The following is an 11,640-nucleotide window of genomic DNA, read 5'->3' as shown; positions in this document are numbered from 1 at the left end:
CCGCTCCACCCCCGGCCTCCGCCGCACCAGGCCTCCGCGCGGCTCCTGGGCTCCGGGCGGTGGACCACCAATCCGACTCGGGCTGCCGCCTCTTGAGGTCGGGAGGCGGCACCCCAGAGTCTGGGGTGGCACCTGGGCTTGGGGGTTGGGGAACGCGCCGGGGATCGGATGTCCACGCGCCCCTGTTGGGGATCGAGGAACAGCCCCGGGGTCGGGGGGCGCGGAGAATTCGCCTGGGGTCGGGGATAGGACGACTGCGCCTGGGTTCGGGGGAGGCGTCCATCTGGACTAGGGCTGTCTCTGGGATCGGAGATGTCACCTGGGTTTGGGGGCCAGGCGCACCTGGGGTCTCGGTCTCGCGCCTGAAGTTGAGGGTCGCGTCTGTGGACGGGATGAGGGGCCACGCATGGGGTCTGGGGGATCGCACCTGAGGTCGGGGAAATGCTCCCGGGCTCGGAGTGGGGAAGCGGCCGTCTCAAATCATCTGGAATCGGAGTGACAGTTGTTCATGGGGTCGGGGATGAGGGGCCTGACCTGGGTGCGGGGACCCTGCCTGGGATCGACGAACTATGCCTGGGATCCGAGGAACGCGCCTGTGCTGGGGGCGGGGGGCGGTGGCCATCTGGACTCAGAGTAGAGCCGGGGACCGAGCCTGGGATCCGGGATGAGAGGCTGCGCCTGGGGTCCGGGACGGTCTGGGATCGGGGATGGCAGCTGGATTTGGGGCCCGGGGCGCGCCTGGGTTCCCGGTGTCGCGCCTAACGTTGGGGGGTCCCGTCTGTGGTAGGAATGGGGGCTGTGCATGGGGTCTGGGGGATCGGGCCTGAGGTCCGGGAAACGCACCCGGGCTCAGGATGGGGAGGGGCAGTCTGGGGCCATCAGGACTCGGGAGTGGGGGTCGCGCCTGGGGTCGCATCGCCCTGGGCCCCCGGGGTCCGGCCCCCGCCCACGAGTCCCAGGGCCGCCCGCCGGCGGCGGTGGCGGCGGAAGCGACCCGCAACGCTGTTTGTCTTTTTAGGTATCTAAAGGAGTTTAGGACAGAGCAGTGCTCCCTGTTTGTGCAGCACAAGTGCACCCAGCACAGGCCATTTACCTGTTTCCATTGGCATTTCCTAAATCAGCGTCGGCGCAGACCGCTCCGCAGGCGCGACGGCACCTTCAACTACAGCCCGGACGTGTACTGCTCCAAGTACGACGAGGCCAGCGGCGTGTGCCCCGACGGCGACGAGTGAGTGAGTGTGCGTGTGTGTGCGCGCGTGAGTGTGAGTGTGCGTGTGCGTGTGTGTGTGTGTGTGTGTGAGTGTGTGTGTGTGAGACTGAGTGTGCGTGCGTGCGTGCGTGCGTGTGTGTGTGTGTGTGTGTGTGTGTGTGTTTGGGGGACAGCGCCAGCTGCCCTGCCCCTCGACCTGGCCTTGCCTGGGGAGCAGACCCCTGGTTCTTTTCAGCACCTGGCACACATCTATTCCAAGGGATCCTATCTTTACTCTGAAGTTTTTCGGAGACCAGGACTGGTGATGGGGGGTGGCGCATTTGTCTATCTTTAGGCCAGTGTGGGAAGGACTATGTGTGTCTCAGGAATAACCCTCCAATGATTCAAACCGAATTTGCTTCTTTTCCACTTTTGATTGCCACAGGGTTTTTTAATTTCCTGCATCAGAACCAGCCCTAATGAGGCAAAGCTTTCAGGTTTAGGACCAGTTTTCTTTGTTTGTTTGTTTTGGTTTTTTGGGGTTTTTTTTAGTTGTTGGTTGCTTTTTTAACAAGAGAGATTTTTAGAACCTCTGCTCACACTATGCAAATATATCTGGAATATTTCCTTTCTTGCTGTTTACGTGTTTAATTTTAAAAAAATAATCTATAGGAAAGTTACTTCAGACTCATTTATGGAGCACTTTTAAAGTTTAAGAAATCAAGGTTTTGTTTGAGTTGACTTTTTTTTTTTTACAAGTTTCCTAGTGGTGTTATGAACAGATGTCTTTATTTTGAAATATGTAGAATGGCAAAACAGGGAAAGTACGGTCAGCTTGTATATTCATATAATGTACAGAGATCAATGGGAGGGGTGTGTGTGTGATTTTTTTCCTGTGGGCTGTTTGAGGTAAGGTGGAGGTTGTCCATTCCTGCCAGGAGTGGGGAGGTATCACTGTGCCTTCCAGCCCTTTTAAAAAATCAGCTTACTCAGCTTCTGTCTGGATGGGGTCTGATTTGGGGATGGTCTTGCCGTTCCATCCCTTGGTCCTCTGAAGGGAGGTGATTCTCCAGGTACTTTTCCTTTTGAAGACAGTTTTCACCTCACTGCACACAGAGACCTGTGTGAGTCTGTTTTCCCTTCATTTTCCAACATGCTTAGGTCAGGGAGTCAGCTTTTAATCTATGGTAACCTTACAAACTTTATACATTTACTGAAAGGTGTTTACTTGAACACCAGCTAGTTACATAGTGTCGTAGATAAGGCAGCTTAAAACCTGTTGAAAGAATGTAGCCAGCTCCACCTTTGTTAAGATTGTTATACTTCTGTGAAGTTTGAAAAGTACTCTATTTTATTGCTTCTTGAGCCCGGTGTTTTCTGGAATGGGTCTTCGGAAGAGAGATGTTTTTGTCTAGCTGAGGCCTCTCATCAGATCTCCCATTTCCCTTGGTCACATCAGTTGCCTTTCTGGACTTTGGGTCCCAAATTGCCCAGAGGGGTCCCCTGCTAGTTGACCCTGGTTTGGGGATTCAGTCACCCAGTATGTCTGACTCAGTCCCAGAGTCCAGTATGGGGGACTAAGTGTCAGTGTTCACTTGTGATGTTTTTCATGCATGAAAAGAAAGCATGTTTTAATATCTATCTCTGGTCCCAGGGTCTGAATGTGCTGGTGTTGATTCCACCCCATTGCTGGGCATGGGGGTGGTGTCCAGCTCTTAAGGTATAAAAAGCACTGCAATGAACACCTACCTGAGGGTGGTCATTTAAAACTGGGCTCAAATAGTAATTAAGGAATATGCAATTATTCATTGTAAAAATATTAGCGTGTGTTCTAAATGGCATGCAGAGTATCATTGGAAAACAGGATGAGTGGGACTAAGATGCTTGTTTGATGTTTTCTGTTTTGGATGCATCCTGTGTACATCTCTCCACAGTAAGAAAGTCACAGGTATCTTATTAAAGATTTTGTTCATAACTTATATTGAGCACATGAGATGACTTGCTTCGGCCCTTTAGGATGCGTTTGACAGCCAGCCATCTCCCTGGAGGATCTCTCCTTAGTAATAACCGCTCATTCCATGGGTGAGGGACTTTCCCATCACCCACAAATGGAATGGTCCAGAGTTTGTCCTGTTGTTTTACATATTCTGGTTCACGGCAGAGTTGCCATGGAATTCATAAATAGATACTATCTTTCAGAGCAAGGACGGGTTCTTCCTTTTATTTCAATTCACTGGTTCTTGAAATTTCTATTTTGAGCATATATACTACCAACTTATTATTTTATTTTATTTCCAACCTATTATTTTAAAACATGAATATGTATTAGAGAACAAAGACCCTCCTCAGCCAACCCTTTAGTCATCCAACGTTATTCTTGGCTCTGGCTGGGAACACCATGGGGCTGAGCCCAGGGGCAGGAGGGGATGGGGACCCTAGGAGAATTGACACACCGGCCATCACCCTCCTGCCACGGCCCCTCCCCTGCTATCACACCCCCACTACCTCTGTCATCTCCCCCTCTGTGGGCACCTCCGCTGTCACCCCTTTTCCTTGGCAGGCGGTTAGTCTCCTCTGCTGTCACACCCCTCCCGCTATGGGCACTCCTGCTGTCACCTCTGGGTGGCCTCCTGCTGTCATCCCCCATCCCACTGTCACCCCTTTTCCTTGGTGGACCGTCGCCCTCACCCCTCCTCCGTTACCCCTTCTTGGGTGGCCTCCTCCCCTCCGCTGTCACCCTTTCTCCTCGGTGGGCGGCACCCCTTTGGCTGCGGAGGGTCCCCTCTGCGCTGGAGTCCTGTGGTCCTTCGTTTCCCATTGCTCTTTGTTCTAGCGGACACGCCCCTTCCCCGGCGCGGGTCGCGATTGGCCGTCCGGGTCACGTGACCCCAGCCCCGCCCCCGTGGGAACTGGTCTCCCAGCTGCGCGGCAGGACTGCCAGGGTCCACTGTTCTGCGCACTCCCTAATCTGCCAGAGAGAAATGGCCTTGCAGGAAACCTATCCCGAGCCTGGGGCGGGCCCAGCTTTATAGGGTCGGTGTTACCACCTGGGCGGATCCATCTCAGGTATTTCTTAGGCTGGAGCTTCCAGGAAAGCGACTCGTGGGGAAGTTTCTAGGGGTCCAGCCCCTAGAAACTTCCGGAAAGCTGTCCTGAGAGGCATGGGGTATGGACGGCCCCAGGTCCCTCGCTGGTCCTGCTCCCCCACGCGGACTGTCCTGGTCTTCACACCTGGAACCCAGGTGTGGTTGGCACCTGCCACTACAGGATACTGCGTGTGTGCAGCTCTCAGCTCTGGCCAGGCGTTTACAGATTTCAGTTCTGACGTTTAAAAGACAAGACCCTCCCAAGGGTCTCAGCGTCCCCTCCAGGTGAACATTTTTAGTGGAAAACAATTCAAGCAGTCCCTAACTATATGTGTCCAAAGTATATGTCCGCTTTCCTCTGTTAACCCTCCTCCTGCCCTAGACAGGCTGTCCCTAACTCCCACAGTTACAGATTTTTTTGTTTTTAGTAAGAAATGCTCCCCCCCCCCATTATGTGGTGTAACTTTCTAGGTTGACTCTAGAGATCTGTCTTATTTTTTCTAGGGCTCCCTGCCATTTCTCCCCACAGGTCCGTTCTCACTGCACAGTGGGGTATCTGGGAGCCAGACCCTTCGAGTGGGCCGATGATGTGCGATTCGATGGGCTTTCCCTTGTGAATCTGGGTGTGCTTGTGGAACTTGTTGACTTAGAGAAGCCTTTTTTTTTTATTATTTTAAAGATTTTATTGGGGAATTGGGGAAGGGGAACAGCCCGTTGTTGTTTTTCAATCTTAGCTGTGGAGGGTGCAGCTAGCTCAGCTCCAAGTCCAGTTGCCATCCAGCCGCCCATGGGCAGCTCACGGCTGCTCAGCTCAAGGTGCTGTGTTCAATCTTAGTTGTGGGTTGGCATAGGCCACCATCCCATGGGGGAGTCAAAACCGGTAGCCTTGTTGTTAGGAGCACGTGCTTAGAGAAACCTTTCTGCATGTCGTAGGCTTAGTGCGCCTGCTCTGTCATACCGTGTCCCTCTCAGCCCAGTGGGTCTCCTGGACCGGCCCCCAGAGTGGTCATCAGCATCACCTGGGCACTTGCCTGCATGCGGATCTGAGGTTGTTGGCAGACTGTCTGGGGTTAGCAGGCCCTCCAGGTGATTCTGACGCACGTTCCAGTGTGGGTGCCATGGCCCAGCCCTGGCCCGGCTCACAGACAGATGTTATACTCAGTGGACCTGAGTTTGGTGGCTGCCTTGGTCTCATGCATAAACTGAGTTGGTGGTTCACTTCTGTTTCAAGTGAGAGGTACTGGAGGGAAGGAGACAATTTCAGTCTCTCCTGGAGACTCAGGGTGCCATCTTGAGCCCCTGGCATACCCTCCCTGTTCTTTCATCCTGGGTCAGCGGTTCCACAGCATTATGATAGAACTGTGTCCAGTATGTGACCCTGCACCATGCCATCAGTGGAGCCCTGTTTTAATTACACTGTTCGAGTCACCAATTGTTGTGGATGGGTTTGAGAACCACAGGTGTCACCCTGAATTCAGCAAATCACACTAGGTCACATCATAGGTGCTGCGGGGCTGGCAGTGGCCCTACCAGTCGGTGGCACGGTGGCCCCAGGGAGGGATTAGTGCATTCCCGCTGCAAGAAGAAATCTGCACGTGGTGTTGGGCTGACCCCTTGGGTCTCTTCAGCCTCTTCCCTGCCCCAGGCAGGGGCCTGGCTTTGCCACTGGGTTTTCTCAGCAGTTTTCCCTTCCACCCCTTAGATGGTCTTCAGGTGAAGCCATTTTTTTCTCACTAAATGTGCTCCAGTATTTTAAGGTCAGTTCATGTTTTATGTCGTATAATAAGCAGGACGTGACACCCCCCCCTCCCCCCAGTGAAATAGTAGTTCCCTTTTGGTGCTCAGTGCTGGGGAATGGGAGGCCTTGGCCTGGCTCTAGTTGCCATGGTGATGGTTCTATAGACCAAACAAAATGATGCTGAGAGCTATCCCGAGGGATCATTAGAGAACAAGTGAGAATTTAGATTAGGGAAATAAGGAGTCTTCTGCAGGTCGGCGATGCTAGGGGTGGTGTTTCCCTGCCCCCCCACAGCTGTATGGAGTGGGATCTATAGAAAAACCTGTCAGGCTGTTTCAGCTCTTGTGTGATGGTACCCCTCTCCCCCAGACTGTGGAATTCCTGTGCTAAACTTGTAGTAAATGCATAAGTCGTTGTGAAGACTGTAACTGTTTTTTGTAAAACCGTGGCTTTCCTATTAGCTTAAATTGTTTTACTTTATTTTTTTTTATTATGGTAAAACACATGTAACATAAAATTTGCTAGCTGAGCTTTTTTAAGTGTAGAGTTCAGTGGTATTAAGTCCATTCACATCGTTGTGCACCCATTACCACCATCCATCTCCAGAACTTTCCACCTTCCAACTGAAATTCTGTCCCCATTAAGCAGTAGTTCCCTCACATATTTTTTGATGTTGCTATAAGCAGATATATATGTATTCTTGCCCCCCCCCACCTTCCTATATAAACGCCCTTCACTTAGTGTTTTTCCCTGGCTAGATACCTCCTGGGACCCCCTCTCTAGTGGTCCTCCCATTCCCAGAGCTGCACTGAGTTCCCTTGTCGTTTATTCTAGAACTTTGGAACTTTGGTTGTTTCCAGCCTTTGGTGATGACAGATAGTCCTGCAGTGATAGTGTTGTGCAGACGTCTTTTTTTCTTTTTACCAGCCGTCTCTGGGGTAGGTCTCCAATAAGTGGGATCACTAGGTGACAGTAAATGTATCTGCTGTCTTCTCCTCCAGAGAGGTTGCAACACTTTGCCTTCCTGCCGGCAACAGTGTCTGCTTATATATAACAAAGTTTTCCATTGTAATCATTTTTAACTGTACGATTGTGCCCTGGAGCAGGGGCACTTTCTACATGCGCTTCTCTCATCACAAGCAAGATACTCGACCTCACCGAGGTCGAGATCCATTTGCATTTTCTGTTTTGTACATTCTTTGTTTTGTTTCTCTAGCCCATTGCTCTGTGAATGCCTCGTCTCTCTATTCCTTCAAATTCTTTATAATAGTGATATTTATCTGCATATTTATGTGAAAAGTAAGGGAGGGTCCTGGCACGAACGAGGATTGCCCATGACAGCCTCAGCTCCCTGGGTTCCAGAAATCGCTGGGCGAAGACTCAGGGAAGGGCTTGGAGGAGCTTGAAATGTAAAATAGAAGTTTGTTGAAGGGATTTTAGACAAGGGCGTGTTGATGCTTCATAGAGTAAATATCCTCATATTTGACCATTTCACTTACATCTCCCGAAAACGTTTCTTGGAACTCCTCGTAGGGAACACAAAGGAAAAACAGTTGTCTTGTATGTCGGCACGTAGAGGCTATACACATGCCTAATGCTTCCTTTTTCATATTTATATCTAGTGAGATATTGGGTTGTCAGAAAAGTCATGATGCATTTTTGCAACGAAAAACAGAAAAAATACGTCATGACTTTTCCGACGACCCAATAATAATAATTCTTTATGTTTTTTTCTTTTTGCAAAGTGAAGACCAAGTTGTCTTGTAACCTGCTTTCTCCATTTTCCACCTTTCCTTTTTCTCACGGATCTTTGGTGATTGTCATGACTGCTGGTATTCCACTGGAGGATTTCCTTATTCTATTGAACGAATTGCCTCTTGGAGCCATTTGCCTCTTGGAGCCATTTGCCTTATTTCTAGTTTCTGCCACATTCAAGAAAATGCTGCCATCCCTCCCTGCATGTTCATCGGGTGGGGGGGGCTCCTGGGTTCCCAGTTGTGTTCTGTCCTCTTGATCTGGGTGCGATTACTCAGGTGTGTCGGTTTGTGAAAATGCCACACGCTGCCCAGTGACCTTTTTTTTCTGTAGGTGTATTATATTTCAATACAAATATATAAAAGATCTCTCCCCCCCCCGCTTCTCTGTCTGCCTCCAATGGACTTTGTCTAACATTGTGATAAAATATATGTAACATGAAATTTACCATTTTAACTGTACAATTCAGCAGCATTAATTACATTCACAATGTTGTACAAACACGACACCTCTCTATTTCCAGGTTCTTTTCATCACCCCAAACAGAAATTCTGTCCCCATTAAAGAGTCACTCCCCATTCTCCCCTCTCCCAGCCCCTGGTACCTCTCCTCCACTTCTCTCACTCACCAGGATGTTTTCAAGACTTCATCCACATTGTGATGTGTTTTGGTGCTTCATTGCTTTTTATGGCGGAATAATATTCCACAGTCTGGATGAACCACATTTTGGAGTCCATTCATCAGCTGATGGACGTTTGGGTTGGTTCCAGCTTTAAGCTGTTGTGAATCATGCTGCCGTGATCATGGTGCGCAAACCTCTCTCGAGACCCTGCTTCCAGCAATTCTGGATGCACATTTGGACCCCGAGTGGGTTTCTAATCTGAATTTTGCTCAGTTGGCTCTGGGGGCCTGGGGACTCACCTGGCGCGGTGTCCCCTGTCTCCCCTTCCTGCCCTGCCCACCCCAGGTGCTCAGTTAGGTCTGGGGTGAGCTGTCTGAACTCTGAGCCTGTTTCCTCATCTTATAAGACAGGGGTTTAAGCTGGATGATCACTAGGTCGTTTTTTATTTTACTTTTTTTATCCTGTCAGGTGGCAAAGTGCCAACCATCTGTGCCCTGGGTGGGGAGCCATCCCCACAGGTGCTCCTAGCACCCAGGTCCACAGCCTACAGACAGCAAGGTGGGAGTGGGCCTTTCCCACACCTCACATGGCACACCTGGCCATTGCAAGAGGTAAGGGGCCTTGTCCTTGATTGGGACAAAGAGCAACAAGCCCCTGCCTTGCTTCTTGGGCCCCTCAAGGGGACATTGCCATCAGGGTCCTTGGTGTATCCCCTTCCCTCCTATGTCTCTTGTCTGCAGGGCCTGACCTTCAAGCAGGCTCAGTCCCCATGCTCCACATATACCAGAACCTTCTAAACCACCTCTGCAGCTGCCTCATCCCTGCAGCATGAGCCCCTGTCTCTGCTTGGGGAGCCGAGTGTGACTGTCCAGGGGAGCATGTGGCTCTGGGCCATGCGTGGCCTGTGTGATGCTGCCCCTTCTGTCCCTCCCCCCATCCACTTCTCTCCTGATCCATCTCTCACCAGTGCCCTCCTCCGGCTATGTCCAGGCCCCGTATTTGTCCCCAGGCTCCTTCCCTCCCTCCCTTGAGGGGTCCCTGAAAGTACCTGGATGGGGATGGGAGAGGCTGCCAGCCCTGTATTGGATAAAGCTTGTCGGGAAACATGAATGACACAGCTGTATCCTGTGGTGAACTTTGTTTTTTCACACTTTTTTCATTAAAAATTTGTAAAGGGTGATTTTCAGGGAAATTCAGTGTTATGCTTTTCTAATGTGTAACTGAGGGATTTGTGGGGGTCTGACTGCCTTGGGGGAGGATCCCAAATCAGGGACCAGTGCTCTGTCCAGCGATGTTAATCCTTCAGTCAGCGCATATGTTTGGGAAAACAGAGCCAGCTGGTGGCCTGGTGCTAATGAGAAGCAGAGCAGGTTGGCACTGAGGGTCATTGTCCCCAGGCGCTGAGGCCCAGATGGCGTGTGTCACCCCCTCTGCTTCCCAGGTGTCCGTACCTGCACCGGACGACCGGAGACACGGAGCGCAAGTACCACCTGCGCTACTATAAGACAGGCACGTGCATCCACGAGACGGACGCGCGGGGCCACTGCGTGAAGAACGGGCTGCACTGCGCCTTCGCACATGGCCCCCTGGACCTGCGGCCGCCTGTGTGCGACATCAGGTGAGTGGGGTGGCCTGCGCCAGGTGGGCTGGTGAACCCTCACCTCCGCAGCGTGTCAGACATCGCTAGTCTAAAGCAGCGTTTTCTGGGCCTTTATTAGATTTTATTAGATTTTTATTATAAATAAAATTTATTTAAAAGATTTTAATAAATTTAAAAAGATTTTTAGAATAAAATCTTTATTAGATTTTATTTTAATGAAATGAAGTTTCCTTCCTCCTGACTTGCATGCTGTGGGAGCTCAGTAGGGGTGAGAGAGATGAGCGAATCCTTGCTAAGCTCAATGCAGTTGGGATCTGGGTCAAGACTGTTGTCCCGGGACAGGGGAGCGCCCACAGGAAGCGGGACACCTGCCTGTTCTGAGCCCTCCAGGCAGCCAGCCTCTCCAGTGACATGTGGGCGGCTCTGTAAAGCGACAGAACCAAGTGGTTCTGTCACCTTCTGGAAGGCCTTGGACACCCCCAGAGCCATAACCAATGTGTCGTTTGCTTGTAGGGAGCTGCAGGCCCAGGAAGCCTTGCAGAACGGCCAGCTCGGCGGTGGGGGCGGCATCCCTGATCTGCAGCCCGGTGTCTTGGCCAGCCAGGCTATGATTGAGAAGATCCTGGGCGAGGACCCCAGATGGCAAGGTAGCTCTGTGACCACCACAGAGGGTGGGCAGGGGTAGCCCTCGTCACTGTTTGGAAAGTGACCCTCTCAATGTGGACCCCACTGCCCTCATTTATAGATCCGATGGGAAAACTGAGACATATCGAGTCAGGTACTTCACCCTCGTTCCTTGGGGGCTAAGTGGGGTCTGAGCCCAGGTGCCTGGCCCCCTGGCTGCTCTAAACCTTTACCTTTACACGGCGGTTTCTCTGGGGAGGAGGGATCGCACACTGTCACAGCTCCTTCCCAGACGTCCCCTGCCAGACCACTGATCCATAACAAAAGTCTATAGTTTTGTCTCCATCATCGTGCCTTTTCCAGAGTTGGAATCATCCAGGATGTAGCTTTTTCCGACTGGCTTCTTTTACGTAATATACATTCAAGGTTCCTCCATGTATTTTTGTGGCTTGAGAGCTCATTTCTCTTTATCACTGAATAACATCCCCTTGCCTGGATGAACTGCGGCTTATTTATCTGTTTGCTCACTGAAGGATATCTATGAGTCTCTGTGTCTCACGGCCATTGCCATGCAACTTATTTCTGTGCGTTTCATGTCATTTAGCGCAGGACCTTGTATCTTTTTTGAGGCACTCAATATTTGTGAACAAATGTTTTACAATTTTTATTTTCTTAAAATCGGCTTTCTTGTTTCCTAAACCCCTATTTGTTCTTTCCATGTCCCGCTATGTGGTTCACATCGCTTGTCATGTAAGAAATTATTTGAAGTTGGAATTGGCCTGGACGGACAACATGGTCATGTGATGTACCCTGCACCTAGTGTTGCCCGCTCTTGCCCTCACTGTGGGGTGGGACTGCCCCCCCACACTTCTGTCCTGCTGGTTCCTCAGCCCCTGATGTTCAGTGTGCCGAGCAGGTGTAGATAAAAACCATGGCGTATGTAATACGGTGTCAGTTATTCCCCAGCCCAGCAGCAGATGAGAGTTTTAGGAATCCTCTCATTGGTTACTGCTTTTAAATGACCTC

The 11,640-nt window shown here is 50.9% G+C and overlaps 1 protein-coding gene across 2 annotated transcripts in view; it reads left to right on the top strand.

Annotated features, from left to right (window-relative positions):
- The window catches only part of UNKL (unk like zinc finger), a 40,393-nt gene that overhangs the window by 289 nt on the left and 28,464 nt on the right, over nt 1-11,640 (top strand). For both annotated transcript variants that reach the window (XM_019648670.1, XM_019648669.1), the window contains exons 2-4: nt 1,019-1,228; nt 9,832-10,008; nt 10,504-10,637. In XM_019648670.1, the coding sequence (XP_019504215.1) occupies nt 1,019-1,228; nt 9,832-10,008; nt 10,504-10,637 (521 nt within the window). The remainder of the gene's footprint in view (nt 1-1,018; nt 1,229-9,831; nt 10,009-10,503; nt 10,638-11,640) is intronic.

Source organism: Hipposideros armiger, unplaced genomic scaffold (assembly GCF_001890085.2).
Source record: "Hipposideros armiger isolate ML-2016 unplaced genomic scaffold, ASM189008v1 scaffold_126, whole genome shotgun sequence".
NCBI lineage: Eukaryota > Metazoa > Chordata > Mammalia > Chiroptera > Hipposideridae > Hipposideros > Hipposideros armiger.
The sequence above is the reverse complement of the archived record's forward strand: the minus strand, read 5'-3'. Positions and strand labels throughout refer to the sequence as shown.